The sequence below is a fragment of the Fundulus heteroclitus genome, chromosome 8 (assembly GCF_011125445.2).
Source record: "Fundulus heteroclitus isolate FHET01 chromosome 8, MU-UCD_Fhet_4.1, whole genome shotgun sequence".
NCBI classification, from domain to species: Eukaryota; Metazoa; Chordata; class Actinopteri; order Cyprinodontiformes; family Fundulidae; genus Fundulus; species Fundulus heteroclitus.
The window spans coordinates 21816811-21844507 of record NC_046368.1 but is presented as its reverse complement, the minus strand read 5'-3'; the positions used below and the strand labels follow the sequence as shown (position 1 = coordinate 21844507).

General features: G+C 42.0%; 2 protein-coding genes across 12 annotated transcripts in view; one reads left to right on the top strand and one right to left on the bottom strand.

Moving 5' to 3' along the window:
- The first annotated feature begins 259 nt into the window (after window positions 1-259).
- nup188 (nucleoporin 188) lies at window positions 260-25308 on the top strand. Its single transcript, XM_012867954.3, has 43 exons — window positions 260-285; window positions 2121-2175; window positions 2279-2352; window positions 2436-2520; window positions 2591-2671; window positions 2763-2807; window positions 2897-2989; window positions 3111-3230; window positions 3927-4138; window positions 8690-8804; window positions 9033-9233; window positions 9326-9406; window positions 9504-9590; window positions 9686-9805; window positions 9884-10010; window positions 10096-10254; window positions 12359-12485; window positions 12574-12661; window positions 12744-12820; window positions 12910-13024; window positions 13113-13233; window positions 13312-13378; window positions 15094-15219; window positions 15316-15556; window positions 15627-15833; window positions 15910-16079; window positions 16160-16229; window positions 16315-16382; window positions 16458-16653; window positions 17685-17762; window positions 17856-17941; window positions 18017-18162; window positions 18240-18418; window positions 18510-18710; window positions 18807-18899; window positions 20320-20472; window positions 20601-20738; window positions 20832-20906; window positions 20989-21195; window positions 21732-21863; window positions 21945-22018; window positions 23055-23184; window positions 24650-25308. The coding sequence occupies exons 1-43, from the start codon at window positions 260-262 to the stop codon at window positions 24827-24829; spliced, it is 5226 nt and encodes a 1741-aa protein (XP_012723408.2). The 3' UTR covers window positions 24830-25308.
- Window positions 25309-25326: 18 nt separating this feature from the next.
- cdk5rap2 (CDK5 regulatory subunit associated protein 2) overlaps window positions 25327-27697 on the bottom strand; it is a 51879-nt gene continuing 49508 nt past the window's right edge. For 7 of the 11 annotated variants that reach the window (XM_036140360.1, XM_036140350.1, XM_036140352.1 and 4 more), the window contains 4 exons: window positions 27511-27649; window positions 26998-27044; window positions 26826-26880; window positions 25327-25829 (listed from right to left, as the gene is read on the bottom strand). In XM_036140360.1, the coding sequence (XP_035996253.1) occupies window positions 25705-25829; window positions 26826-26880; window positions 26998-27044; window positions 27511-27649 (366 nt within the window). In that variant the 3' untranslated portion in view covers window positions 25327-25704. Of the gene's footprint in view, window positions 25830-26658; window positions 26698-26825; window positions 26881-26997; window positions 27045-27510; window positions 27650-27697 lie in introns of all 11 variants that reach the window. The other 4 variants (XM_036140354.1, XM_036140356.1, XM_036140359.1 and 1 more) reach the window with 4 other exon arrangements.

Sequence of the window (27697 nt, the reverse complement as noted above, 5' to 3'; positions counted from 1 at the left end):
TATATATATATGGATGCTAAATAATGGAAAATGTTGAAACCAAGACTGAACGTTGTTTTAGCTGAAAGCGCTTTCATAAAGACAATGTGGGAGTCTTTTCAGTCCATTCGGACGAAGCAGACGAAAACTTTGGCTTGACGTAAAAATCACCGTCCAGTAGGTCGTGCCAAAGCAAGGCTGAAGATGAAGCGCGAGCTTCAGAAGAAGAATTTAGCTGTGACGCAGCCGCTCACCGACCAATCACAGGGTCCGAGCGAAGATGGCGGAATCAGAGATGAGCGTCAGGTAGTAATACAACCACAGACTTCATTTAACATTTATAGTGTTTGAATTATTTTAACCAAACTAATTAGAGAGTAAGCGTGTCTAACTAAAAGCCTCGCCTATTATTTCAAGGTGACCGTCACGTTTGACGGCGTGTCTTTTTAACGGTTAGCGCCACGCGTAGTTAGCCTAGCAACTGCTGCTAACATTTGAAAGGCTTTTCTTCAGCGCGGCGCCGCCGCATGTCAACAACAGCTGCATAAACTCTGTTAGCGAGATTACTCGTTATTTCTGAAAACGCTACGTTATTTCAAATTAAACTGCCCACCAATTAGCTTCAACAGCTGTCCAGACTCGTCAGTTTTACTTTTAATGGACAAACTAACGCAACTGTTGATTATTTATACAACAACTAAGTTAGCTGGAGTCAGTTGAGTGTAAAATGATGGCGTTTACAGTTTAAAGACCGGCATCTGAACTGAATTCAATATTCAGCCTTTTTAACTGTTTGGTATTTTTTTTTTTTTATCTTGAGCTAACAATGCTCATTTTAAACATTTTTCATATCAATTGCGAAGGTATTATGAATCATTAAGTACACATTCAATAAAAGACCGTATGCCAATAAAAGGTATATTTCCTGTATTGGTATTTTAAAGAGGTGAAAGTAGCTCTAAACAGGGTTTGACAGATAAAATGATTGTTTATTTTTGTAAAAAGACAGCAAATAAGAGAAGTAGACTATGCTTCTAATGGTACTGTTAGAAAGGAAAGGAAATTAAAAGTTATGTACACTGATTCACTTTTGTCTTGAAAATATTAAATTGGAATAGTATTTTTTTTTTCTTTAAAAAAAAAAAAAGATGGGAAATGAAACAAAAGATTTCGGTACTTTGAGACTTTTTTCCCCCCCAACCAGTCTGCATCTTTAGGTCTTATGTTATTGTGACACAAGTAGTTATTTGTATGGTTAGATATCTTAATTTATTTTTTAAGTAACAAGCTGAAAACCTTTGCCGGATTCGTGGACACACACCTTCAGATTTCATGGATAGTAGGCGTGTAAATTACCAGCTGTATCACAATACAATGTTATATTGATTTGTCTGAATGACAATACAAAACATGTCTGGTTTCGGATTTGAGGGGAGTAAAAGGCTATCCAAAGTGCCAAATATATTATTGACATGCAGAATTTGCATGCACTGCACTTAAAATACAATATCCTACTAAATGTTGCAGCTAAGCAGTTCTTTGTGGTTGTGATTAGAGTCTGTGGGGACTGCTAATTAAAGGTCCTGGGCATCTTGGTCTGGGAATGCAGGACGGATCAGGAGATCTTTGATCTTCACACGGCTCTAACTGTGGCTAACTAATGGCCTGGCTGAATGCACATATTGTTTGTTACATGTTTGCACATAGGAAGCTTTGGCTATTTGGATGCTGATGTACTGTACCAAAATGTTTTTATTCAATGTATATTTTGTTACGTGTTAATTGGACTTGTAGATTTTACTCCTTCTTTAGTCTTATTCTCATTCTTGTTTTGAATCTTGTAAACACAACTGCAAATTGATCTAATGCTCTAATGTAAACTTGTCTTGAATACGTCTTGAGTGAGTTTACATGTGTGTTGGAAATCACCTAGAACACATTAAAATACCAAAAGTCATTAGGACACTGATAGTTACATTAAAATGCCCATAAGTATGTGTAAACGGAAAGCAATTTTGCTTTACACTGATCAAAGCGACACATTGGGCCCCTGTATATGGCAGTGCTGCTGTGCATTAACGCAGCAGAACGCATGTGTAGAGTATTGCTCTGCCTAAATACACCACTCTCACCTTTCTCAGGAGCTGTCGAGAACTATGGACCATTTTGCTGGGGAGATCTGCGCTGAGGGAGCCGGTAAGTCTCCCCACTTCTTCTGTGACTACGCTGAACATTTGATTGGTCCGTTTGTTTCTGGCACCTCTAACTTGGTAGCTGAAATTGTGTTGGGTGGTGGCAGGCTCAGATAGAGGGAGAACTGGACCGACACTGGGACCGACTGCATCAAGGACTTGGTTACTACAAGCCACCCAGGTACAGCTACAGCAGGGCATCGTCACGTGGCATGTATATTTATTGATAAAGGGATGAGTGATCGTCAGCATCTCGTCCTGTAGCTCCTCCTCTGCTGGGAAAGTGAAGGACAACAAAGAGGTCGCACAGCCACTGAAGGACTTTGGTCTAAGGATCAGTAAATTGTTGGTAAGCATAGTGAGTTTTCTGTCAGCGTAACATTATCAGTAGGTGTGCTAAGATGTCATTAATGTCACAGAATCTGGACGAGCAGCAGAGCGTGCAGCTTTTACAGTGCTATCTGCAAGAGGACTACCGAGGGACCCGGGATTCCTTAAAAGTATTCTCACTTTTTGTATTTTCTCCTCGTAAAGAGATAAATTAGAAGTACATTAATGATTAGTGATGATTACTAAGGGTTGTCTCTACAGGTTGTTCTAAAGGATGAGCGGCAAAGCCAGACTCTTCTTCTAAAGGTGAGTCTGGAAATCTATTGACTTCACTGTAATTTTCCGGACGACGGCTTTTAATTATGACATGATTTGTTCTGTAATTGTTTCTACAGATAGCTGATTACTATTATGAGGAACGCATGTGTCTGCTTAGATGTGTCCTGCTGCTGCTCACATACTTTCAGGATGAGCGACATCCCTACCGGGTGAGAGGCAGCTACGTTTTGTCATAACAGAGCGCACAAACATACAGGATTAGTAATTAGTTGAGGCAAAATATTATGGGTTCTTTTATTTAACTCCAGGTGTTTGTGTTTGTGTGTTTAGACCGAGTACAGTAACTGTGTCAATAAACTGGAGAAAGACCTGGTGAGCAACTATCAGTCACAGTTTGAGAATCTCTTCAAGGCCGAAGCACCAACGTGGGAAACCCACGGCAACCTGATGGTAAACCTCTTGAACTTTGTGACATTTTTTTTCACCCTAAATGCCTAAACTGCAGTGGATTCTATAGAGATTACATGTGATAGACCAACACAAAATGGTGAAGAATTGGGAGATGAAAGATAAATGATACATGATTTGTTGAATATTTCTCATATTTATAAATATCATTTCATGCTGATCCTCCTCAATAAAACCCAGTGCAACCATTTGCCTTACAAATCCCATAATTAGTAAAAATAAATAAAATAAAAAGCCAAATGTGTGTAAATTTATCTCAATATAAATGCAGCTATATGCCTCTGGTTTGTTAGGGGACAGATAGCATTATTAAGACCTCCCACATGGATCAGGGTTAAAGTTCGGCACAGGGTTAGTTTGCAAGCAAATCAGAATAAAATTCACCCTGATTGTTCATTCTAATTTAAAAAAATGGAAATAGTGTAGCACACCTGCCACCCCTGCAAGTCGTGGCTGTCCACTTAGCTGACAGGGAGCGCATTAAGGAGAGAAGCAGAAGCTCCTTCACAAAGAAGTGCATATCGCATAAAATCCCAAGAAAACATGTTAAAAGTTGTAGCTAGAATCTTTGTGTGTTAATGCACCTTTAAAAATATAAAGGAGTATGAATACCTGCAAGACACTGAATGTGGTAAACACTTTTCTTCCAGTAATGTTGTTAATGTTTTTGTTTTTCAGAGTGAGAGGCAGGTCTCACGGTGGTTCATGCAGTGTTTGAGGGAGCAGTCGCTGCTGCTGGAGATCATCTTCCTGTATTACGCGTACTTTGAGATGAGCCCTTCGGACCTTCTTAACTTTACCAAAATGTTCAAAGAGCAAGGCTTCGGCTTACGGCAGACCAACAGACACCTAGTGGACAAGAGCATGGATGCGCTGGTTGACAGAATCGGGTCAGTTTCTTTAGAAAGTAGGCATTGGCTGGCCAGGTAACCTGATAGAAAAATACTCGTTTCTTTGCCTAAACGTGTTTGTAGTCGATTAGAAGATTTTCAGTAAAACCAGGCTGTTGAGATGCTGCACACTGCCAGCTGACTGGCAGTGTGCAGCTTCAGTAGGAGGGGTTTGTCTATATTCAATTCAATTCAATTCAATTTTATTTATATAGCGCCAAATCATGAAACATGTCATCTCAAGGCACTTTACAAAGTCAAGTTCAATCATATTATACAGATTGGGTCAGATTATACAGATTGGTCAAAAATGTCCTATATAAGGAAACCAGTTGATTGCATCAAAGTCCCGACAAGCAGCATTCACTCCTGGGGAACCGTAGAGCCACAGGAAGAGTCATCTGCATTGTACATGGCTTTGCTGCAATCCCTCATACTGAGCAAGCATGAAGCGACAGTGGGAAGAAAAACCACCCATTAACGGGAAAAAAAACCTCCGGCAGAACCGGGCTCAGTATGAACGGTCATCTGCCTCGACCGACTGGGGTTACAGAAGACAGAACAGAGACACAACAAGAGAGACAAAAAAGCACAGAAGCACACATTGATCTAGTAATCTGTTCTACATTAGATGGTAGTAGCGGGTGAGCCGTCTTCCCTGGATGATGTCACAGTTAACAGAACGCCAGACCAGGTGTACCTACTATGAAGAGAAAAGAGAGAGAACAGAAAGTTAAAGCAGAAATGACAACACATAATGCATAATTGAAGAACAGTAGAACTCAATATAGTGAGAAAATTAGATCCTGATATACTCCAGTAACCTAAGCCTATAGCAGTAAAACTATAAAGGTGGCTGAGAGTAACATGAGTCACTAGTTATAATTTTTGTCAAAAAGAAAAGTTTTAAGCCTAGTCTTAAAAGTAGACAGGGTGTCTGCCTCACGGACCAAAACTGGGAGTTGGTTCCACAGGAGAGGAGCCTGATAGCTAAAGGATCTGCCTCCCATTCTACTTTTAGAGACTCTAGGAACCACCAGCAGACCTGCAGTCTGAGAGCGAAGTGCTCTGTTAGGAACATACGGGGTAATCAGAGCTCTGATATATGATGGAGTTTGATTATGAAGGGCTTTATACGTTAGAAGAAGAATTTTAAATTGTATTCTTGATTTAACAGGAAGCCAATGAAGGGAAGCTAAAATTGGAGAAATATGATCCCTCTTGTTGATTTTCATCAGAACTCTTGCTGCAGCATTTTGGATCAGCTGAAGGCTTTGAACTGCATTTTGTGGAATTCCTGATAGTAAAGAATTACAATAGTCCAGCCTTGAAGTAACAAATGCATGGACCAGTTTTTCAGCATCACTCCTGGACAGAATGTTTCTAATTTTGGCGATATTCCGGAGGTGAAAAAAGGAAACTCTGGAAACCTGTTTAATATGGGATTTAAATGACATGTCTTGGTCAAAAATAACACCAAGATTTTTAACTTTATTACCAGAGGCCAGTTTAATGCCACCCAGATTAAGTGATTGGTTAAGAAGTTTATTTTTTGAGGACTCTGGCCCAAAGATTAAAACTTCGGTCTTGTCAGAATTTAGATGCAGGAAATTTAAAGTCATCCAGCTTTTGATGTCATCAAGACATGACTGCAGTCGAAGTAATTGATTGGATTCATCAGGATTTATGGATAAATATAGCTGAGTATCATCAGCATAACAGTGGAAATTAATCCCATGCTGTCTGATAATTTTGCCTATCGGAAGCATATATATAGTAAAGAGAATTGGTCCAAGGACTGAACCCTGTGGTACTCCACAGGTGACCCTAGAGTTTGAGGAAGATTTATTATTAACATGAACAAACTGGAATCTGTCTGACAGATAAGATTTAAACCAGCCTAATGCTTTCCCCTTAATCCCTACAGTATGTTCAAGTCTTTGTAGGAGAATATTGTGATCAACTGTATCAAACGCAGCACTGAGATCTAACAGGACAAGTATAGACACAAGTCCATTATCTGAGGCCATGAGAATATCATTAGTGACCTTCACCAGAGCTGTTTCAGTGCTATGATGAGCTCTGAAGCCTGACTGAAATTCCTCAAGTAGGTCATTACTTTGTAAATGTTCACAAAGTTGATTAGCAACTACTTTCTCAAGAATTTTAGATAAGAAAAGAAGATTAGATATAGGTCTGTAATTTACTAACTCATCTTGATCAAGAGAAGGTTTCTTAAGTAAAGGTTTAATAACAGCTACTTTCAAAACCTGTGGTACATATCCATTTACTAAGGATAGATTAATCATGTCTAAAATAGTGCCACTGATCAAAGGGAATATGTCCTTAAACAACTTGGTTGGGATTGGGTCTAACATACAGGTAGAAGGTTTAGATGAAGCTAAAATTTTAGATAGCTCAGAAAGCTCTACTGCTTCTAAACAGTTCAAACACTGCGCAGATTCTAAAGATTCCTCCAATGCTGCCTCACTTACTGAGGACGAGGTAATCATGTTTGGGAGCATGCCAATTATTTTATTTTTAATGGCATCAATTTTATTTATGAAGAATCCCATAAAATCATTACTACTGAGAGCTAAGGGAATGGATGGATCAACAGAGCTGTGGCTCTGGGTAAGTTTGGCAACTGTACTAAAGAGAAATCTAGGATTATTTTTATTCTCTTCAATTAATGATGAAAAATATGCTGCTCTAACTCTGCAGAGGGTCTTGTTATACAACAATACTCTGTCCCTCCAGATTAAGTAGGATTCCTCTTGGTGTGTAGAGCGCCATTTTCTCTCCAATTTCCTAACATTGCGCTTCAAGGAACGCAGCTCTGAATTAAACCAAGGAGCCAGCTTCCTGTGAATAATCACCTTCTTTTTCAAGGGAGCTACATTGTCTAATGCAGAACGCAATGAGGAAGTCACATTGTTAGCAAAGGTATCGATTTGTGAATGGGAAGAAACAGCAATGCTGCCATCTACAGGGCATTTCTGCAATACGGAGGATATTAAGAAGGGGACAGACTCTTTAAGTTTTGATACAGCATTATCCGATAAAAATCTACTATAATGGAACCCTCTTTTGGGGGTGGAGAATTCAGTTAGATTAAACTCAAATGTTATTAAAAAATGATCAGACAGGACAGGGTTGTGAGGAAATACTGTTAATTCTTCACAATCAATGCCATATGTCAGCACAAGGTCTAAAGTATGGAGCCGAGAGTGCGTCGGTTCATGCACATTTTGAGCAAAACCAATTGAATCTAGGATAGTTTTAAAGGCTACACTAAGGTTATCACATTCTGTGTCAACATGGATGTTAAAATCACCCACTATAATAACCTTATCAGTATTTAACACCAAATCAGATAAGAAATCTGACAACTCATCCAAAAACTGAGTGTAAGGGCCTGGTGGACGATACAAAACAACAAACAGAAGAGGTTTTATTGCTTTGCAGTTTGGATGAGGGAAACTGAGGGTTAAATGTTCAAAAGAACTGTAATTATTAGTTGGCCTGGGACTAATTAATAAATCAGACTGAAAGATAGTTGCCACTCCTCCTCCTCTTCCCACAGATCTGGGAATGTGGAAATTTGAGTAACTGGAGGGGGTTGACTCATTTATACTAACGTAGTCCTCTTGTAGCCAGGTTTCTGTGAGACAAAACAAATCAATCTGATTATCAGAAATTAATTCATTAACTAACAAAGTCTTTGGAGGGAGAGACCTTATATTTAATAGACCACATTTTATTATTTTATTTTTAGGTTCAAGGTGAACCATATTGATTTTTATTAGGTTTTTATGATTTGTTCCTTTTAGATCAGTTTTTGATCTGTTAAGTTTTGGCCGTGGGAAAGACACCGTCTCAATAGGATAATGGGTAGGTAACAGTACAGAAGCTGCAGAGAGGTGTGTTAAACTACGGCTCTGCTTCCTGGTCTGGACCCTGGGTTGTCAGCGTTTAGGAGAACTAATAAATCCGGCCAGATTTCTAGAAAGAAGAGCTGCACCATCCAAAGTAGGATGGATGCCGTCTCTCCGGATCAGACCAGGTTTTCCCCAGAAAGTTCTCCAGTTATCAATGTAGCCCACATCGTTTTCTGGACACCACCTAGACAACCAGCGGTTGAATGATGACATGCGGCTAAACATGTCATCACTGGTCAGATCAGGCAGGGGACCAGAGAAAATTACAGAGTCCGACATAGTTTTAGCAAACTCACAAACCGAAGCAACACCAACTTTGGTGACCTCTGATCGGCGTGACCGGTCACCAAAGTATATAACTTTTATTAGTTGTTTTTTTTAATTATATTTTTGTAGTGTGAAAACAAAACTTTGAAACTTTGGTATTCGTTAATCAGTCGGTATTCTAATAGTCAGATGTTCAGAATTAGACCCGCTTGTCTGATATTTATGTATTGAACATCTATTCTCAGGATTTGCTGCTTGTTTTGACATCTTTAGATTGATTAGTTTTCTAATTGTGCTTTTTCATCTAGTTTCTAATGGTTAGTTCTGTTTCTCCGGCTGACAGATACTTGAGCTCTCTCATCCTGGTGGAGGGAATGGACATCGACTTTCTGCACAAGTGCGCGCTGGAGGATTGCACAGAGCAGCATCAGTTTTCTGGGGCCCCCGATGTCGTTAAGGTTGGGCTTGAACCTTTAACTGAAGCAGAGATGATCAGATTTCATGTTTCTTTACCATCAAAGCTGTGCAAAGTTTTTTTTTTTTCTTTGTTTGGCCCAGAATAAACACCAATAAACTCAACTGCTTCTCAAAAACACATGAGAAACAGTGTAATTCCATTACAGTGTAGTAGATAAATGAAGCTTTCATAATTCAGTTTTATTTGTGTTATTTTCTTCCATCTCCAGGAGATGGATCAGCTGCTGTTGACGTTTGGTGACATCCCTCATCACGGACCGGTGTTGTTGGCCTGGGTCCTGCTGAGACACACCCTCAGACCCGACGAGTCCAGTCCTGTGATCCGGAGGATCGGCAACACGGCCCTGCAGCTGGGCGTCTTCAAGTACCTTTCAACCATGCTGAAGGGGCTGGGAGTCTCGGGAAATAACGTAAATAAGCCCAGATAAAAGTCGAAGCTAAAACTGGCAGATTAAAGCAATTTTGCAGATCTCCTGTCATCTTTTCATCTCTGTCGTTCCAGTGTACAGCGAGCACGGCCAAAATGTGTATTTACGGCCTGCTCTCATTTGTCATTACCTCGTTTGAAGAAGAGAGCTTGCAGGTACTGCCTGGTGTTTCCATGTTTAAAGAGAAAAAATCAAGTAATTAATACGTGTAAGGTGTATCGGTAACTTGCTCTCCTGCCGTCTCTGTTGCAGGCTAACGGTGTGGAGGGCTCTCACCTGATCGAAGCTGCTTGTGACGTCCTCTCTGCTCCCAGTTTAGCTGAAGTCTTTTGGGAAATGGTGAGACAAAACGCAAAAGGAAGGGAGGTAAATTGTTGCTGAAAATAAACGTTCCTCTGATAAACCGACTTGTTTCGTCTAAATGTGAAACGCAGAAGCCGAACAGGGGGCTGGGGATGATCCTGGACAGCGCTGCTGGGATGTTCCCCCATAAGATCGGGCCGCTGCTGCAGCTCCTGACGGCGCTCGTGTCAAACAAGTCGACCGTAAAGAAGGTAAAATGTCTCGCTGAACAGATGGACAGCAGTCTTTCTTTTAATCAACGCTTTAATGTTTGTACTTGTGTTTGGCAGGTGTATAACTTCCTGGACAAGATGTCCTTCTACACACAGGTTTACAAACATAAGCCCAACGATATCATTTCCAAGGACGACGAGACTTTGTGGAGGAGACAGACTCCAAAACTCCTCTACCCTCTGGGTTAGTCCTGGTTGGCATAACGTCATTCACGCACAGATGTCTATAAACAGGCACATGTTTATCCCTTCGTGTCGTCCACCATTAGGGGCGGGGCAGACTAACCTGTGGATGCCCCAGGGAGTGCTGGGCCAGGTGATGATCGCAGGGGACCAGGGCTACATGGTGAGGTGGGACTACTCCTACAGCGCCTGGACTCTCTTCACCTGTGAGGTGGAGATGCTGCTGCACGTCGTCTCCACTGCAGGTACAGAACGTTTAGTATTTAGGGTTTTTATTGTGGGTTCAAGTGAATTAAAAGCAGCCAGAAGTGTTGTGCTTGAGTATTATCACTTCTCTAATATAAAATACTAAATACTACTAATACTAAAAAAAAGGGGCTACATCCACCTGCTGCAACACTGCCAAAATAAACGTAACTTTTATATTGAATTAACTTATTAGGTTTATTGTTGCAAGCGTGTACTCTGACTTACATGAATGCACTTCAAGTTCTAGACATTACAGTCAGGCAGTCTTGTAGACGGCTCAGGGGTCCATTCAGGTAGTGACACAATGCACAGACATCATATACGTAGACGCGTCATAGGGCGCAGGTTCGCACGTCAACGTCACCGCCATATTGTATGTGGCAGAAAAAAGTTGAGTTCTGTTATTGTGAACGTGGATCAGAGAAAATGCCTCATTCCTGTGCTGCAATAAATACACACACACACACACACATATATATATATATATATATATATATATATATATATATATATATATATATATATATATATATATATATATATATATATATATATATATATTATATATATATATATATATATTTGTGTGTGTATATGTTATGAGGATCGATTTGTTAAATCTAAACATTGTGGTCTTCATTATTTTATAAAAACCGTGTCACATGTGAACCTTTAGGAGCAGACTTTTTGGGTGAGTATTAAAGAGGTAAAATTAATAATATGAGGGGAAAAAAAGTCCTAGGTCAAACAAGTACAAATAAACAAACAAACACAAAAGTGATAATGTTATGATAAAAACATCATATTATGAGAATTAAGGGGAAACATTTCCAGAATAATCACAGTTTGCAGAATTATTTCACTCCTGGAGTAATAGGGCCAGGTTAGATTATTTTAAATATTTTTATTCTTTAGGAGAATAAATTCAGGAGAATGAAGCTAAAGGGATACGAAAATAAACTTGTAATATTACAAAAAAAAAAATACTATGAATACAAAGTATATTCAGAGATTAAAGTCCCTCTGATACTGTTTAAGTGACTGAGTAACTGCAGATTTGCCACATTTAGGATGGCGGACGCTCTGACGCATCGCAGCATAGGCAGAACCCGCCCAATGACGCGTCTACTCTTATATTATGTCTATGACACAATGTACCGTAATGCTCCGAATATCCATTGAGCGGTAAGTCGTATTTACACATTTTAACAGATTTTTAGAGCATTGTATCCCATAAAATCAGCCAGTAAGCACAACTTTAATCATATATAAGGCACACCATAAATTTGTGAGAAAATTTAAGGGTTTTAAGTGTGCCTTATAGTCCAAAAAATAAGGAAAATTGCTCTGGAATATAAGTCGCATCAGTCAAAAAGGGGGGAAAAAAACATGTCGCATTTATTTAGAAATTTGTTTCACAAAATCCAAGACTAAAAACTGACATTTAATTTGGTAATGCTACTTAATCAATTACACACCTGCATCCAGAACAGGGTGAATAACATGAAGCATACCTGGGAGGTTGAATGGGTTAAATTGGCATGACGAGCCTAAAAATCCAACCGGGAAGGTTCTCACCAGCGCATTTCAGTGTAGCGGGCCGCTACGCTGAAAATAGTCAAAGTTACGCAGAAATTAGGCCGTGAGCGTAACGATGCTACATGCTAAGCTAATAGTACAACATAGATGTTTGGGAGCAACATAGAAAAGTCAGTAAAGCTCTTGAACGTGCATCTGCTGCATGAATGCATACTGAAACAGGAAAAGAACATACAAGCATGTGTTCAGTCTTTCTTGTCTTTAAGTTAATGCTTTAATAAATGAAGCGGTACAGGAGCAGCGTTTAGTTTTCAGAAGCCCAGAGCACCCACTTGCGGCTATAGACGGTAATGTTTACTCCTTGGTCCATGTTGCTCAGTTTGGATTAACATTTAACATGTTATATTTTATGTGTGTTGCATGTGACTATGTTGTTGAATTTTATAGAGATTATCCTAAGATTTATCAAAATCTGATTGTTAATCCAAAGAAATGACCTTTTTTATGATGGAAAAACAAGCGTCTCTATTTAACTCATCACTGTAACGGTGTTTGTGCTAGATGTCATAGCTCACTGTGTACGGGTGAAGCCCATCCTGGACCTGGTCCATAAGATCATCAGCATAGACTGGACCGTGTCCGACTGTCTGTTGCCGCTCACTTCACGCATCTACATGCTGCTGCAGAGGTGACCTAACATCAAACACATTTGTCCAAACTTAGTTTGTGGGTATCTTTGTGGTCTGGATCCTGTACATGTGCATCTGTCCTTTCAGGCTGACTTCAGTCATCAACCCTCCGGTGGATGTGATCGCCTCCTGTGTGAATTGCCTCTCTGTGCTGGCTGCAAGAATGCCAGGGAAGGTACGGACGAGCAGAAACGAGAGATTCAGCTCTTTTTTTTTTACGTTTCTCCTCTCATTTTTGGGTCCTTATTTACTCGCAGGTTTGGTCCAGCCTGCATCACACTGGCTTCCTCCCCTTCGCCTCCAACCCTCTGACCGACATGGCCCAGTGTGTCAGGTACACCCAAAAAAAAAAAGCCAGATCACATTCTGCTGAACGTTGAACTCGTCTGTAAAATCTGAGACTAATAATCTTTTTGTCTTTAGTGCTGAGGGGATGAAGGCAGGTAATTATGGCAACCTGCTGGTGCAGATCGAGCAGCCCAGAGGGGAGTATGCTGTTACCATTGCCTTCCTTCGTCTCATTACAACCCTGGTGAAGGTACGGAGCCTTTTTATTGAACAAAGAACTTCATCTGGGATGGATTCCTGCTTTATATAATGTATGGCACCACATTTCTATACGTCAGGGTCAGCTTGGAAGCACTGAGAGCAAAGGACTGATTCCCTGTGTGCTGCTGGTGTTGAAGGAAATGCTGCCAACGTACCATAAGTGGAGGTACAACACCCATGGAGTCAGAGAGAGAATAGGTACGCGCCGCTGTTTGTCCTCACCTTGCTCTAAGGGAGAGGAAACCAGAGTGAGAGTTGACGTGTCTGTCTCTGCAGGCTGCTATATTTTGGAGTTGATACACGCCATTCTCAATCTGAGCCCAGAAGGAGAGGACCGGGGCAGGTACGGCTCTAGTGATATAAAAGCTTCTGGTTTCTTGTCATTTAGAGCTGGATCATAGAGGTGTTGGATTCAGGAAACCATCAGCGTTTGCACTTTGTGCCGTTTCTTCACTGATGGATGTTTACACTAGATGTGCACAGACTGGAGATTTTTATTTATTTATTTATTTATTTTGGCTGTTTCTTTTCTCTGAACTGCTGATTCTAGTCGATTTCCATTTTATTTTTAAACTATAAATGGAGATATTTAAATTTTTTTTTGTGTAAATTGAAACAATATAGCAATTAAATGCTCTAAAATAAAACGTTGCATTCTCTCCAAAACAGCCCAAAGTTGCACAGCAGATGCTTCCTTTGCATCCCTAGAAATCTACAAATACAATAAAGTCCTCCAGGTTGTGGATCTCTCTGAGTAAAGCTCAACCAAAAGGAACCGCAGCATCTCCTCTTTTACAAATAATAGCCTGTAAATATAAAAAGTGCACAATATACACACTGTGTAAACAAATATCCTTGTTTATTTTTTTTTTTAGATTTAACTGAGATTTCCAAAAGCCTGTCAGCATCTCTAAATGAAGCAGGTTTCATAACAGAGAACGTCCTGCTCCGTGTCTAAGCAGCAGCTTGAATGAACAAGCAGGCATATTTTTCTGGAAGCCACAGATTTTCAAAATGGTTTCAGGCTCCTTTTATGTTTTCTCTATTATAATATTTAGAAAACATCTCCAATGCTCAGTTAACTGTCCTTTCAGTCAGAAGAGGGTTGCTGTCGACACCTCCTATTAGTTTACTGGGATGTTGACTTTTCTGTTCATTTGTAGTTTTATGTCATCAGAACTGTATTAATGTTTCCACCATTTTTTTAAATTAAAATTATGCTTGTTGTTATTGGAGCTGGACAACGTATTAAAACGGTGGCATCCTCCCATTTTTAATATGTGCAATCAATGCTGCTATTAGGAAAATTATGCTTGGATGCAATATCTGCTAGAATCCTAGAATATCTCAGGAGTCATGGATCTAGAATAGTTTGATGCCTAATATCGATGTAGATCAGGGGTGTCCAAACTTTTCGGCACACAAGCCAAAGTTGTCAAGTCAAAGGAACTCGAAGGCAAAAAAGATGAACACACTTTCTTTTAAACCAAAAGAATTATAATGTTACATTTTTTTACCTGCTCTACAAAATATGATCATTTCAATTATATAAATTAGTCTGATTTTCTGTAGGAAAGGAATGTGTAAATCACTGTAGATCCAAAGGTAAAAGAAAAAAGGATTTGCTTATTTGTTGTATTAAAGATGGTCATCCAGTTTGACAATTATTCTGAATAATTAAATGCGACTCTTTAACAATAATAAACCTAACTCTTTTTGGTCTAGCAATATAAGAACAGTATTTGGGTCAGTTCTTTAAAAACACTCAGAATTGAATTCAAAGCAGATTTTAATTCACCAAAGTCTGCATTTGAGTAATTAAATATCATTGGATAGATGTTACTATGAAATTAAAGAGAATGTCAAACGGGTGTTTATTAAAGGATGAATACTTTGTGTTGTACCCCCGGGCCGCACTTTGGACATGCCTGACATAGATGTTAGTCACCAAGCTGCTAAAGTTCAAGGCGATTATTATTGTTATTATTATAGACTAAAATGGGGAGACGATTTTAGTATCTTGAAGTTCAACCTTAACTTCTTCCTGTGTCGTTGCAGCTCTCCCACCCTGCAGTCCCTTTGCATCTACAGCTTAGCGAACACAGAAGCTGGACAGGCTGTAGTCAACATCATGGCCGTCGGCGTGGACACCATAGACGTTGTCCTGGCTGCTCAGCCCAGCAGGTGCGTTATTCTCCTCTGCCTAACAATTCACATGTTTTTGTTGTGCCCCATGATACATTTATTTTATTTATTTATCTTTTTCACATATTCTCTCAGCTGTGGTTCTGAGGGTCCGGGTCAGATTCTGATCCAGACGGTCAAGCTGGCCTTCTCCGTCACGAACAACGTGATCCGCCTGAAGCCGCCGTCCGACGCCGTGTCCCCCCTGGAGCAGGCGCTGACGCAGCACGGCGGCCACGGCGGCAACCTCATCATCGTCCTGGCCAAATACATTTACCACAAACACGACCCGGCGCTGCCCCGCCTCGCCATCCAGCTCCTCAAAAGGCTCGCCACGGTAAGACCCTCTCTGCTCCGGCGCGGCGCTGTGCCCGATGGGATGGACGCTAAACTGGCCCCGCCCGCAGGTGGCTCCCATGTCCGTGTACGCCTGCCTCGGGAATGACGCGGCGGCCATCAGGGACGCGTTCCTGGCCCGGCTGCAGAGCAAAACGGAGGACATGCGGATCAAGGTGATGATCCTGGAGTTCCTCACGGTGGCCGTGGAAACTCAGCCCGGCCTCATTGAACTCTTCCTCAACCTGGAGGTGAAGGACGGCAGCGAGGGCTCCAAGGTATGCCGCCACCGCCATGGCGCCGTTTGTTCCCTGCCTCGGCGCGTCTAGATCCACGTCTGTGTCGAACCCGCAGGAGTTTCTGGTGGGCGAGTGGAGCTGCCTCCACGTGGTTCTGGATCTGATCGACTCCAAGCAGCAGGGCAAGTACTGGTGTCCTCCGCTGCTGCACCGCGCAGCGCTGGCCTTCCTCCTGGCCCTGTGGCAGGACCGCAGAGACAGCGCCATCTCCGTCCTCCGCACCAAGTGAGAAGCGGCCAAATAAAATGACTTCCCGCCCGGGTTTTGTGGGGAAAGCGTCATGGTGTGTTGCCGTTTGTGTGCAGGGAGCGGTTCTGGGAGAACCTGACCACGCCTCTGTTTGGGACCCTCGCCCCGTCGGCGGACACCACCGAGGTCCTCATTACGCTGGATCCCAACTTTCACCTTTTTTTTTACTGATTATCTGGATATTTATTAAAGCCTGATGATGTGTCCACAGCCGTGTGTCCTGGAGGCCTGCGCGTTTGTCATGAAAATCATCGGCCTGGAGATCTACTACGTCGTCAGGTAACCGTACCGCCCTGCAGCCTCAGCAGTGATTATTACGCCGATGCTAAAAATGGCCTGTGTGTGATGTCACAGCGGTTCCCTGGAGCAGTCTCTGAAGGACGGCCTTCAAAGGTTCTCCAACGCTCGGCGCTACGACTACTGGTCCCAGTACGTGAAGTCGTTGGTGTGCCATGTGGCGGAGACGGAGGAGGAGGGCATCTGCTACTTCCCAGAGACGCAGATGCTGATTTCTGCTTGGCGGATGCTGCTCATTCTCTCCACCACCCATGTGAGCTTTCTGGTTGTTCTCCACAAGAGTTGCAGCAGGCTTGTTTTTAAAAGAAATGGTTTAGAATTGCTGAGAGCTGATAAACTTGTTAACAATAGCTCAAAGGCCTTTTTTAGGAAAAAGCTTCTCGCTTTAGATAAAGTCCACCTGTCTGAACTCTGAAGTTTACCTCTAAGGGGAAAAAAGGAAAGGAGGATTTATTGACTCCTGTTTTTTTATTTATTTATATTTCCATCTGGCAGAATGTTTTATTTAAAAATTTGCTTCTTGCTGCTGCATCGTTACTATAGTACCTTGTGTTTTTGCCATATGAGCATCTCCTTTTTTTTTTTACATTTTGGAACCACAACCTTCAATGTGTTCAGTTTCTCAACTGGATTTAGGTCTGGCCTTTGACTAGACCGTTTGAACTTAGGAATGCTGTCAGAGCTAAGCAGTCCTCTGGCGGCCTGTTTAGAGCCTCTATCCTGCTGACATGTGAGTTTCCTCCCTAGTTTCTACTCTGTTTTCATGCAGGATTGCCCTGTAAGTGGTCCATTCATTCATCCTCACATTAACTGTGACCAGCTAGAAGAAAGCATCCCCTCACCATCATGCTGTTTCCACGCAGTCTTTCAAAGGCTTGTGGGGAAACTGCAAACTGCTCTTCTTGATACTTTCTTGTTGCACAGAAATGTTTTAATTTGCTGTTTGTTAAAAGAAGTTAAAATTGTGCATTTTTCCCACTTCTCACATATCCAGTCATTGGTGTTTTGGTCTCTTATGGAAAATTGCACTAAAATTAACTGAGACTTGTAGACATGGTGAAACGTTTTAAGAGGTTCACGGGTTGTGAATACTTTTGCGAGGCACTTGGTGATGGAACCTTTATATATTTGATATTTCTTGCTTCTTTTTTTTTTTTTTTTTTCACAAATCTGGTTAATTAGCTTTTGATGCTAAGCTAAAACACACCTTTCCTTCTGACTCTTGGTGAGGAAACAAGGATGTTATCCACAACGTTAAACTCTGGTGTTCCTGCGTGTTTTCAGGCCGAGGTGATGCATCTGACAGAAGACTCAACCAAACTGAAGCTGTTCATGGATGTCCTAGATGGGACTAAAGCCGCTGTAAGTCCTCACATGAAGCCACATCTTTGATTTCTTGTCCTTTTTGTTTGGTTTTAATCCAGATTCTAACATTCTCTCTCTCCTCCTCTCCAGCTGACCAAACCCACGTCGGTGCCTTGCCTCCGTCTGGGATCCATGATGGCTACCCTCCTGATTATCCTCCTGAAACAGTGGAGAAGGTGTGCAGAGCTGGACCTCCCGTTCACCACTTTTCACGATCAGACGGCGTTAACGCCTCTCTCTCTGTGTCGCAGCGTGGTCGCAGCAGCCCCGGACATCCTCTCCCCCCTCGCCCTGATCCTGGAGAGCGTCCTGCAGGCCGACCAGCAGATGATGGACCGCACCAAAGCCAAAATCTTCTCCGCGCTCATCTCCGTGCTGCAGATCCAGGGACTCAATGGTACAAAACGTTCTCCCCCCTCTTTCCGTCTGATTGAAACAAACGCTCGGTCCGTTGACGCCTTCTCCACTGTCCAGGCGGAGATATTTCCCAGCTGCCCCAGCTCTTGCTCTCCGTGTGTGAGACGGTGAAGGACGAGGCGCTGGCGCTCATCGACAACACTCGCCACATGAGCCGCATGGGAGACATGCTGGAGCAGGAGGACAGCATGGAGACGGACTCTCCCCGCGGTCTGCAGAAGGACCAGAGGGACGGGGTGAGCGAGTCGCCTCCGACCAGAGACACGCGGGGGGGGGAGTTTATGTCCCGCTCGTTCTCAGACCAGCTGCTCTCCTTACCTCCTCCAGGTGTGCGTGCTCGCCCTGCACCTGGCCAAGGAGCTGTGCCGCACCGACGAGGACGGCGAGCACTGGGTGCTGGTGATGAGGAAGGTGCCGGTGCTGCCGTCGGTGCTGAGCGCCGTGGAGATCAGCCTGCGCTGCAAACACAACCTCTACTTCACCGAAGCCGCGCTGCACCTGCTCCTGACGCTGGCCCGCACGCCTCAGGTACGCACCGCCAACCGCCGCTCCTCTGGACGTTCGCACGTTCCTCGTCTGCCGTCACAGTCTGAAGGAGGAAGGGGGGGTTTGACTCTCTTCTAGGGGGCAGCAGCGGTGGCTGGAGAGAGAGTTGTTCAGACCATCTGCCTCCCGCTGCTCAGCGTGTACGAGGTCTCCTCAAACGGCGCATCGCAGGTAAAAGACATTTCCAACCACTCAATAACATTATGAACGCTTTCTAAATACAGAATTAATTTGAGGCTTTTTTAGCTCTAAAGAAATGTGGAAACGTCTTTTTAGCTAGAGACTTTATTCCCTGTTTTATCTACACAATAAATATGTGCGACCCCCTGAAAGAAAGCGCTTTAAATCAGACCTTTTCATGCTTTGAAGGTACGCAGGTGTGTCTATAATTAGCTTCATGCTATTTAAGCTTCATAGTGCTTTATACCTGGATAAGGCTCCTATTGGGAAGGCGTAGGGTAATAAATAGAGGCAAAAACTCTTATTTGAACCGTTTTAAGTGCAATAAGACCTAGGGCTGGACAATAATTTAATAACAAGATCGATCGATCGATAGACGTATATCGATGATCAATAAAAAGTTAATTAGAACAGTTTTCCTTCCCTTTACATTCTAGCCAAACATGTAGGTTAATATTACAGTAATTTCATCCTCCCAACCAATCACAATGCAGACCAAGGAGCCAAGCTCCGCCCCCTTCAAAGAGTTCAGAGAGCAGGTGTTTCTTTTTTGGTAAAAAGTTGGTTTGTTGATAATTATCGAAGTGGGGTGGCTTACTGTGGAATCTATGATTTCTATTTTATTGATATGCTTTTTTTTATTTATTTTTTTATATCGCCCAGCCCTAATCTGACCCTCTGCTGCAATCTGACGAGCTGCAATTAAACACTAACCAGACCCACCCTGCTGATGTTCTTATATCCTGCTGACTTTCACCGCCTTCTGCTCACGTCTGAGACGATTTGTTTGATCGTCGTTTGACAGAAAAAAAACGTTTACCTGCTGATGGAAGCAAAACATTAAAACTATATTTAGTATGTTTATGTTTAAAGATAGCTGTACGATGGTGAGGATTAAAACCAGCAACCACTTCACGCCGGACACGTAAAGGTTTTTCTTGTTGAGTGATCAGGAGGAAAACAACTTTTCTTTCTAAACTAGAGCCTAGAGCTGCAGTGCATAGAATGTGTCTAGATAGACGACCAGTCTCTGTTTCTAGTCCTTCAACGTCTGGGATTGTCTGACCTCCTACTCCTAAATACGTCCACCCATCAGATCATCCATCTACTGATCCATCCTTCCTTCGAGCCCTCCTGCTACGACCATTTCTTCTTTCCTCCATCCTTCCTTCTTTGATTCTCCCTTGTTTCCTGCAATCTCCCTTTCCTCTCCTTCTAACCACCCTTATGTCCTTTTCCTCCTGACCACCGTAGAACAGTCCACCATTAATCCATGGTGACGTTATTTTTTTATTTGGATTAAAAAGAAAAAAAGACAAACCTTTAAACAGAAAATCTGGAGTACTATTGAGCGTTGGGCTGAAAAATGTAGATGGAGCTACTAATAAGCGGATGTTTCCACGTGTCTTAGAGTTTCTCCCGGAAGTCCCAGGACTCGGCCTGCTGGCCCGGCGTCTACCGCCTCTGCATGTCGTTGATGGAGAGCCTCCTCAAGACGCTCCGCTACAACTTCATCAATGAAGCCCTGGACTTTGTGGGAGTGCACCAGGAACGCATATTACAGGTAGGACTGCCGTCAGTAGATTATCATTGGAGACTAAGAGATTCTGCTAGCCGGTCTCCAAACTGCAGCCATTAGGCCGACTGAGATGGCGTTTCAGGAGGTTCCCACCCTGTTTGCTCTGTGTTCAGTGTCTGAACGCGGTGCGCACCGTGCAGAGCCTCTCCTGCTTAGACGAGGCGGACCACACCGTGGGCTTCCTGCTGCAGCTCTCCAGCTTCTGCAAGGAGTGGCAGTTTCATCTCCCCAACCTGCTCCGAGACGTCCAGGTTGGTGAAGGACCGTCCCGCCGTCAGCCAAAGGAGCGAAGCTTGCAGCCCTTCTCAGCCTTTTTTTTCCCCCCGGTCGTTCTCTCTCCGCAGATAAACCTCTGCTACCTGTGCCAGACGTGCACCTACCTGCTCCACAGCAAGAAGATGCTCCACCATTACCTGCAGGTTAAGAGCCGAGCTGTTTCCTCCTCGCTTTAAGCCACCGGACGGCGTCGCTAACCTAACCTAACGGGCCTTTTCTGTTCAGTCTAAGAACGGCGAGGCGTTGCCCCCCGGCCCCCGGGCACAGCGGCCTCCTCAGACCTCCAGTAAGGACGCGGGAGGAGGAGAGAGGGAGGAGGCGGAGCAGAAGGCCCTGTTGGCCGTGCAGTGCAGCCTGCTGAAGATCCTGAGTAAAACCCTGGCTACTCTGCAGCACTTCACTCCAGACTGCTGCCAGATACTGCTGGACCAGGTACTAATGAATAATAAACTTATTGGTTACACTTTATTTGAAGGGGTCTACATAAGACTGACATTACAGTGTCATAAACATGACATAACACCTGTTATGAACATAAATTACTCCTTATGAATGTTGTAATTAATTGTTATTCGGTAAACTATGACTCTATCAAAGCAAAGTTGACATTCTTTAAAAAGTCTTTGTTATGACAACTTGACATTAACAGAGACAAGGTTAAGTTTAGGGCTTGATTTGGGATTAAGTTAATTTAAGGGCTTGGGGTGTTGTTAAGTTAAGGGCTTGTCATAACAAAGACATTTTAAACAATGTCAACTTTGCTTTAATAGTGTCATAATTTACCGAATGACAATTGACAACAGTCCTAATCGTTCATAAGGAGTCATTTATGTTCATAACAGGTGTTATGTCATGTTTATAACACTGTAATGTCAGTCTTATGTACACCCCTTCAAATAAGGTGTTAGCCTATTATTTATTCAAAGCTGTCATTAGGAGTGTTGACCGCAGCTCTGCCCGTTTCTCAGTGCATGGACCTGGCTGAGTACCGCACCCTGTTCGTGCTCAGCTTCACGACTCCGGCGTTCGACCCGGACGTGGCGCCGTCCTTCGGGACCCTGCTGGCCACCATCAACGTGGCCCTGGGCATGCTGAGTGAGGTGGGTCTGCGGCACGCCTCGAACGCGCGCTTCAGTCCGGCCAGAGGGCAGAAACCATGACTGTGTGCCGTTTGTGTTCAGATGGAGAAGAAGAAGGAGCCGGCCTCTCTGAGCATAGCGTCGCTGGCGTCAGGGGAGGAGATCCAAGCTGTGAAGTAGGTGAAGACGTGAAGTTAGGAAAGCCTTTAATCTGATAAAATGAGCAAATGTTCCGGCTTGGGCTGGGCGATAAATCTATTTAATCGATTAATTCAAGTTTACATTTTTTAAGAATACATTTTTGGAAAATCGGGATTTAATTTTTTCCAAATTAATCACTGGGCTTCCGTGAAGAGATCAGCTTCCAATGCTGAATATATGGTTAGGAAAATATATTGTCAAAATAGTGTAAAAGGAAACCTTTTTTTTTTACCGTAATGCGAGGCATTTTAATTTACTCATTTACTTATTTTTTTAAACTTAGTTTGAAGTTACACAAGTGATGTGAAGCCTGCTCTTAAAAGCAAGTTTTTAAATTAATTTATTTCATTTCTTTTTTTTTTTTTTTTGAAAAGAAAAGGAGGAAAAAAGAAATCGATTAATCGGATTTGGTAAAGTAAAATCGGAGATTTTATTTTTAAGCCATATCGCCCAGCCCTAGTTCCGGCTTATTCAGGCTGGTTCTTTTTGAGAACGATCTTGGATTTATGCATAAACTGTTGCATAGTCACTTGATCTTTAATTTTTGTCATTTCTTACTGGCTGTTTTTTATTCGCTTACATTTTTTCATACCTTTGACTGTAAATGATTGTTCCTGGTTATGTATTTTGGGGGGAAATGTTCAGTTTTCTATTTTGTTTTCTTCCTGTTTATTTTTTTTCTAACTAGACATCATTATAGATTTTTTTAGCACACTGCTGTAACAGTTTGATTTTGTTTTTATTATTATTCTCATTATTCCCTTGTTTTAAAATCCCTTCAGAATGTAAGGGTTTGTTATCCACTGGGGTGAAGAGAGGTTTTCATGCGCTCCAAATCCTTAAATTTTAACAGAAAAAAAAAATCACATTGAAGACTAATTTTGAATGAAGACAAAAAAACTCTGAGGATTTGATATAAACTCTAATTTGGAGGACTTTTAGTATTGTTTGTTTTTTTGTGTCAAAGGGACAAGCGGCTGAAACCTTAATGCAGCTTCCTGTGGTTTTCAGGTCCTTGCTGATGTTCACCATGGAGAACTGCTTCTACGTTCTGATCTCTCAGGCGGTCCGCTGCCTCAAAGATCCAACCATCCTCCCTCGAGACAAACAGCGGCTCAAACAGGAGCTCAGCTCTGAACTGGTCAGATGTTCGTCTTCTTTGCTTTAGAGTAGAGCCCACGCTTAATGTTCAGACTTTATGCCCAGTTCTGCGCGTCTTCACGTTATTCAGCCTCATGGTGAATGTTTATTAATTACATGGGGGAACACGTTTAACCCAGACAAACTCAAAATGAATACAGGTTGATAAATACAGTTTTGTCACCTGGCAATGTTACAAACTCCATCAGGGTTTTTAAATGTTAAATATCTAAATAATAGAATGAAATAAATAAATGTAGTTGATTTTTCGTTCATTAATAATCGCAGCTGAACTTTGAACGGATGCTAAACAAAAACAGCCCATGTTTTTATTTGGAGCCACAGAACTCTGGTTTACTCTTGATACATGGAAATTAGTTTTATTTGACATTCTTTTTATGTTTTTGCACTTATCTCCAATATATTATTACAAGTCCCAAAGAGTTTCCAAAACTTTTTTTTTTACCCTTTCCTCTAGCTAGTAGCATTTTTTTTTTCTTTGTGAACCTGAAAGTGTTTAGTCAGTTACTACCTAAATTATTTTTCCTTTATTTTTTTGTAATTATGAAAAAAAAAGTTTTGCCAAAATTATTCTAAATTATGTAGGGATTCATAATTTGTATTGAACACATACAGTAAATATGAAATTAGCTATTTAGTATCAAATTAGTGAGCATATGTCCACTAGAGGGCAGCAACGTGCTTCTTGATATGTGTGGAATATGCATCACCAGGCTTTAGTGCTGTGGATCCACAAATGTCCTCTCCCCCCATTTGAAGAAGGAAAAACTTTCAGGGCCCCCATCCCAACAAGATGGATTAAAATGTAACTTTTAAAAACCGTTTTCTGTTTTACTGCATTAAAGCTGTCGTTTGGAAATTTCCCAGAATCCTTTTTATCTATATCAAACAATGGTTACTAATGGTTTTTTAACAACTAGAATGTTTCAACATTATCACATGTTTTTAACTAGATAATATTAATAATATAAATGGCTTTTAACCTGAGTTCTACCTGCAGTCAACTTTTAACTAGCTGTGAACCTGATTTGGCAAAAAAATAATATGCAGCCATTAATATTAAAGACAAACTTCATTTGAAGTAAAATTTGAACTTTTTAGGAGGATTTTTTAATAGTAATCATCATAATACTGACTGCAGGTGCAGACCAAACAGCAGGGGGCGCTTTTGTCACCCCTTGCTGTTTGATTTAGAAGGCCTGTATCTAAAAATACATTCACGCTCCCGTTAGGGGGCGCCCCACGCTATTTGAGAACCAGTGCTTTAGTGGTATGCATGGACTATTATGTCTCTGTTGGACCCACAGCTGTGGGATTCCTCTCCTAATCCTTATAGCAAACATATTATTTTAGTTGTTGGACATTTTAAATCCCTTTTATTTTTCCTTATAAGCTTTGTTAGTTTAAGTTATCCCTAAATGATCTTTCTTTCTTTCCAACTTTAGAGCACTCTACTCTCCAGCCTGTCCCGCCACTTTAGGAGGGGTTCCCCATCATCCCCGGCGAGCGGTCTCCTCCCCTCCATTCAGCCCAAGACCCCCACACCCAGCTCCAAGGCGAGCCACGAAGGCCACGAGCCAATCATCCAGCTGGTCCAGGCCTTCGTCAGACTTGTGCAGAGATAGATGGTAGTTCATTCCTCTGCAAGGGGGAGCCTACATTTCATACACGTTTTCAACGAAACCTTTTCTAGTGTCCAAGTGAACAGTTGTCGTGGTTCAAGGGGTTGAAGCATTTGACTTTAATATTTAATATTCATGGCTGCTAGAACCTGAATGCAGCCTGATGTCTTTCAAACTTGTTTAAGATACAGGAAGTGAGTCTGCAGGGATCTTGGTGCTGTTCTTCTTCTTCTTCACTTGCCAACTATGGTCCATCATTCCCAGGCCTAGTTTTATAGGTCACTGTGTCAACCCGACGACTAGAAAAGTACCAAGTGTTACTCTAACCTCTGCATGACCGTAATTAAAAGCAAACATGACCGCGTTGAGCTATTTTTTTCTTCTTAGTTTTGTTCATTTATTCTCGACTTGTTCAGAAGTGGCGGCCAAAATTTGTACTTTCACAGAAAATGTATATGCCATTAAAAGGAGTTTTGTACCACTGTTTGTTTGTTTTTTTCCTCCTTTTAAATCAAACTCCATCAGACATCCTGGATTCAGCATGATGCTTTACTGCATATGAACACATTTCCTCACAGCAGCTCCAAGCCGTCACATACGGCAGCTAAAACAGTTATAAAATACTTTGTCATATAAAAACCATACAAGGAAAATATTTTTGGCTGCAAGGCATGGATGGCTATTTACACAGGCATTCTTTTAAAAAAAAAAAAAAAACTTTTACAGCTTTAGTACAACTATTAAAATAAAGGCAAAGGTTGTGCAATTCGGGTACAAAAACAAGGCTTTGATTTCTGGGGACGATTTTACAGCAGGACATGAAGGCTGGAGAATGTCTGGTTAAAATCCAAGGAGCTCCGTTAAAGGCAGGGTTGGGTTTAGCTGCTGCAGCTCAACGAGGCAGCATCGCTTCCTTCTGATGATTCAGCGTCTTTGTCTGCTCTCAGTCTGGAGACGGGGAAATCAGGCGGAGTGTCCTCTACATCCCACCGACTGGGACCTCCTGAAACAAGATGGTGACAAATAATCAGTTGGAGAAAACCTTGGAGAAAAAAAAAATGCAATTTTAGTCACAAACATGCCAGACACCAAAAAAAAAACATGCGAAAGATGTTCCGAAAACGTTGACATTTTGCTCAATATGCTAACTCACCTTGATGGGTGTTAAAAGATTTGGTATAAATTTTTTTTTTTTTAAATTACAACCTTTTAGAAACAAGATGTTCCTCTATTTGTTATAGGTTATAAGAGCAGAACCAACATAAAACTACATCTTCAATAGCGATCCACTAGTTTTTGCTTTTAAAAAAAGTCAATCTTTTAGAACAGCAAAGGGTTTATGAAAACATCTTTTTTTTATTTTTTTAAATAAACAAGCATTTTTATGTCCAAGTGGTCTAACGCATAATTTTGATCACCGAACCCAAAAAGGTTCTATTCTGACTTTCAGCGCCCTGTCGAAGTATCATCCAAACGTTTTCCTGTTCAAGTTACAAACGTATTTGTATTTTATGTGAAAGACCTGCAGAAAGTAAACCAGCAGTGAGAGGAAAACACGCCTTTTAATCGAGAAAACCAATCTGGAAAATGTCCGCATCTGTATTCAGCCCCGTTTCGTCGACACCCCGAAAGAAAACCCAACATGAAGCAGAAATGAAAAAGCATATTCATGGCGGAAAGACCGAGCTTTCCAACTCTTTCCAACTGAGAATCTGTGTTGAGCGTTTATTAAAAAACAAACAAAAAAAAAGCTGTTCGAGTCGAAGCAGCTTTTGCTAAACTACTGAATCGGGGCTGAAAACAAAATGCACATATTCTTATTTTCTCTGTTCCTCCCAATCAATCTCTGTCCTGTGTTGGTCTCTCACCTCCTGATAAAACAGACCAATAGGCGTGTGAGATGGTAACTAACAGATTAAAAAGGCTTCACTTCATGCAAGAGGTCAGGAAACCCATGCAAAGTCTCCGCCTGGCAGCCTGCAACACCGACCACACTAACCTTGGCCTGCTCCTCCAGACGGGCCTTTCAGGCCTAAGAGGGCGCAGTAATTTGTCTAATGTTATTATGCAGAGAAGGCAAAGGGACAAAGAAGAAGGATTCACTGAAGGACAATTAAAACACGAGAGAGAGAACGGTTGAAGGCGGGCCGCGGTTTGGTAAGATAACTCACCTCCAGATTGCCCCGAGCTTTCCTTAATACGCCGTGAGTCAGAGACACTGGAAGAAAGGACAGGCGTGTTAGCGGAGGGCTCTGACTGACTCCTTTGATGCTCTGCTTTAATAGAAGGACTTTCAGTGTAAACATGGAACCTTTATCTACTGCTCCAAACATTAAAAGAACATTTTCTTTATTGTTTTTTATTTAGTAAGTGGACAACGGACCCGGTCAGTTCAGTAGTAGAAGGGGGCTTGTTAATCAGCGGCGGCCGTTTTGGGTTTAATCAGATCAACAACAGGTGGAGTAAAGAGGCCGCAGTCATTTTTAAACATTTATACAAATTATTAGCCATATTTCATGAGGAGGGGGCTTTGGGCTGCTGGACCTAAACCCAACAGAAGATCTCTGGGACGTCATGTTTGGGTCCCTCTGACTGGAGATCTGATGTGTTTCCAAAGGGTCCCTTTCGGTTTTTTGAGCAGCGTATTTGTAAGCAGAGTAATAAAAAAGTAAAAAAAGCCGTACGCTGGTCAATGATGACGCGCTCCATGCCCTCTTTCAGCTGGTTGGTGGTGCGCAGGCGTCTCACGGCTCCGCTCAGCATCCGCTCCTGCTGCGACAGTCTGTTCTTCAGTCGGGCGATCTCGTTTCTCAGAAGCTCATCCTGGTTTAGAGGGCGACAGAGGAGGTTCAGGTCCTCGGCAAAAAGGGG